General features: G+C 36.5%; 1 protein-coding gene across 1 annotated transcript; it reads right to left on the reverse strand.

The window, feature by feature from the left end:
- Window positions 1-825: 825 nt before the first annotated feature.
- Window positions 826-2,145, reverse strand: LOC131056741 (phospholipase A1-Igamma2, chloroplastic-like). The gene has a single exon (XM_057991002.2). The coding sequence runs from the start codon at window positions 2,143-2,145 to the stop codon at window positions 826-828; it is 1,320 nt and encodes a 439-aa protein (XP_057846985.2).
- Window positions 2,146-3,817: the final 1,672 nt, after the last annotated feature.

The following is a 3,817-nucleotide window of genomic DNA, read 5'->3' on the forward strand; positions in this document are numbered from 1 at the left end:
CTTACTTCAGGTGAACCTGCCCCGTGTAGCCTTCAATATGCCATGTTTTCACCATGCTATCCTCACATATTACATTTAAAGTCCAGCTAACACCATGCACAGTTGTACCAAACATTTAATGCATTTTTATCTATAAAATGAATGCCTGATCTTGTATGCATCAGCGCATTTTTATCTATAAAATAAATGTCCGAGCCTGTATTCATCAACGCTCTAATTTCCAGCCAGTTCTGTGGTTTTTGTGTTCTGTTTTCATAATTGAGTTCAATTATCATTCCTATTGAATTGGAAACAAGGAGAATGAATTATAATAAAAATACAAATGAATGATAATTAAATATAAGAATACACAGCTGAATTATGTTAATAATTTAATAGAAGAAAAAAGAAATTTAAAATATTGTACATTAAAATAATAAAAATGATTATTTAAAGATATGAAATAAAGTTGAATATCTATAATGCCACTAGTTCCGCAAATTACTCCAAAAAATTTTGAGTAGCCAAAATGAATTAAGTAGCCAGATCTGACCTTAGTCTTGAAAGCATCCAACTTCAAAAGGTCCTCTAGAACTTATAACTAATCTACTTCCAGGCCATATCATCTAGCTTACATACACAACCAGGAGCATTTCAATATAGACAATTACATTTATATAGTGGAGCTTTACACTCAAAAAAAAGTAACGCACCCAAAGAATGTCTAACCGTAGTACATTCTATAAGAATTTTAGGAAGAAGCGAGAATTTAAAAATTACAATTTGATGAGTTATAAACTGGGAGTGAATTGGAATTATTGGGGCGCATATAGAGGAGACGATGAGTTAGGGGAACAGGAGTGGGAGTCGTAGGAAGTATACCAATAACCCGTCTATCCGCTTTACAATCTCTTTATTCCTCCTTACCCACCAGTTAGAAGGGATTTGAAGCTTTTCAATCACCAAGTCGGAGTACTTGTTGACCAAAGCTGGATCTCTTCCAGATGGTTTGAAAGGCAGCTTTTTATTTCCTTGAAACCCATCAAGCAAGTGGAGATAAACCTCTAAATTGTGGAAACTGGCTGGATTATACGATTTCTTCAGCACTGGAGAGCTGCTACTGTCCAAAGTAATGGGGACTCCCACATGAACATATGTCCATGGAAGCCAATGCAAGAATCTGGTAAGCCATCCCATTTTCTCGTTGAGAAAAACTCCAGGAACTTTGGGAACCAGGTCCCATGTATTTACCAAGCGCAACACCTTAACGCCGATCTCCTGCAAATGTTGGGAAAAGGCTAGATTTCCTACACGTGGAGAAGCAAAGGCAAAAACTGTGACAGGTATTGATTTCCTATCATTTTCTTTCAGGATAATCAGTTTGATATCATATGCACTTAGAGTTGCTAAGGCAGCTCCCAAACTATGTCCAGTGAATGTGATGCTCGCATCTTCTTCATCTTTGTACTCATTCAACAACTTTGCTATTTCGCTCACCACAATATCTCTTGCACTATGTCTAGATCTCACAGAGTCTCCATATACAGAGTTATAACAGCTCAAAAATCCCTTCTCTATTTGAACACCTGGTTTGAAAGTTGTTTGTATGTCGGGACACTGTGTACTCTGAGATAAGGTACCAGGAACTAATATATCCTTCATATTTTGCATCCATTCTTGAGATGTTTCAGTTCCCCTCCATGCAACAACTATATCCCGTCTTCCCAATCTCTTTATCTCTTTTGGGTCTGTGCAAACAGCAATATATCCCATCCAAGCACCACTATACCCGGATTTCGGCTTGAAAAACGACTTTAACACAGCAGTATTGGCATAAATATATCTGATTACCTGATAACCACGCCCACTTCTGAGCAGTTCCAATCTACTCCCTAGCGAACTTTTGCTGCGCTTAGAATTTCCATAGTATTTTGAAGAACAAGTGTTGTCAAACGAATCATAGCACTGCTGTGCAAAATCACCATACCTGAGTATCTCTGCTTTGAGAAATGGGTCAATGGGGTCAAGCATGCCATTCCAATCATCACTACCCTGAATAGATCTCCAAATATCTCCAACCTGGGTGTGGCTTGTGTGCGTTCTATCTTCTTTTACTTGCTCTGTTGCTAGACGCCCACCGCCGATAGTTAATCGGGATATTGCCATAGAATTTCTATGACACTAATTATTTACTCAAAGTAAACGAAATTTATGCTCAGAGCTTTGCGATATGAAACAAAAGTGAAGGTTGTACTCAGACCTTTGTGATAGCAAACAGAAATGAAATTAATTTTCACACCTTTGTCCCTTTGGTATTTACAGTTTCTAATGATTGCCGAATGAATGATAGAAATACAAGACAGAGTGACGAATATATAGTAATAATATGTCAACCCACCCTACCATTCCAAACGACCATTCCTGAAGAGAGTCTTCAAGGTACGGCCTCCTTAGTATTAACGGCTAGGATTCTCAATTGCACCGGATCAAACGTGTGGCTATTCATGGAAGACTAGCGTACACGTTTTAGTTTACTATACTCTTAAAACAGTAGAGGGCGAGTAGTTTTGGTAGCATTAATTTCTCCACCAGGCACAAGCGAATTGTCAAACTCTACATTCAAAACAAAAGCCTCCTACTTTCTGGATGTATCTCCAAACACTCGTGGATGTTTTTAATATTTAATATTGTCTTATCTTCACAACTATCGTGTAGACCAAGGCATCAATGCTATCGGCCACACCAGAGTTATAAATGGAATGTAATAGAAGTGCTACTTATTCTCTCAGCAGAATCCAGCTCCACAGAGCTGCTACGAATCAGTCAATGTAATGCTTTATGGTGTTTAGTATAATTTTTTAGTTTGTTATTTTCTCCTTCTCTTGTTTTCTACAAACATCACAAAACTATAACACAAAGCCAAAGGATTAAAACCCTTTTCGGGTATGAGAACAACAACGAATTGACATTAGATTCTCTCTCATTTCAAAGAACAATCAAACTTGATTTATATTTCTAGTGATGAATGGTATACATTTTGTATCAAAATTATATGGAAGCAAAGCATTGTAGAATTCAATCACATCTTTACAGTTTGATTTAAAATTTTAGAAATGTAATCCTAATCCTACTAATAGGAGGAGGAAGATCATAGGGTGATTGTTTCATCTATGATAATATTATTTTGGGCTTTTTCTTTTACTTGATTCAACAATGCAAGTTTCAATTAGGAACTCAATAATATGTAAATGGAGGACACCACAATCATATTGAGAAATTGACGATATGTTAAGGGAGACTGGCTATGTTAAGGGAGACTGGCTATGATGTACATGGTAAGGATAATTGTGTGAACCACACCTAGAATGAACAATATGGAGACAACAATGAAGGCACTCATATAAAGATGAGACATCTCTAATTAGAGGAGAAGGTAGTGCATGGGCAACCATATAATGAATATTCAAAATAACACCTTAAAATAATTTAGTATTTCTATTTGTCCATATGTTGAATGTGATTTCCATTCAAACCCAACCTTGGTGAGCCTTAATAGAATTTTTAGCCTATTTCCCAAAACAATCATCGTTAAGATAAAAGCTCTATCTAGAAGCGATTAGGAAATCATGTATCTTAAATTCATGTAGCTTTAGCATGCAAGTAAAATCAGAACAAAGCACATGAGGATATTTAAATGTCTACAAAAAGGAAAAGAGGTGTCATGAAAATTCTAGCTGATGAGGTTAGATCCAATGGGAACACCTTGGTAAAGTAGATACCAACCTAAGTGAGCTAAATTGGCTTTCTAGTAGCATAAATTGTTTACCCTAATAGTTTC

Source organism: Cryptomeria japonica, chromosome 9, assembly GCF_030272615.1.
Source record: "Cryptomeria japonica chromosome 9, Sugi_1.0, whole genome shotgun sequence".
Taxonomy (NCBI): domain Eukaryota; kingdom Viridiplantae; phylum Streptophyta; class Pinopsida; order Cupressales; family Cupressaceae; genus Cryptomeria; species Cryptomeria japonica.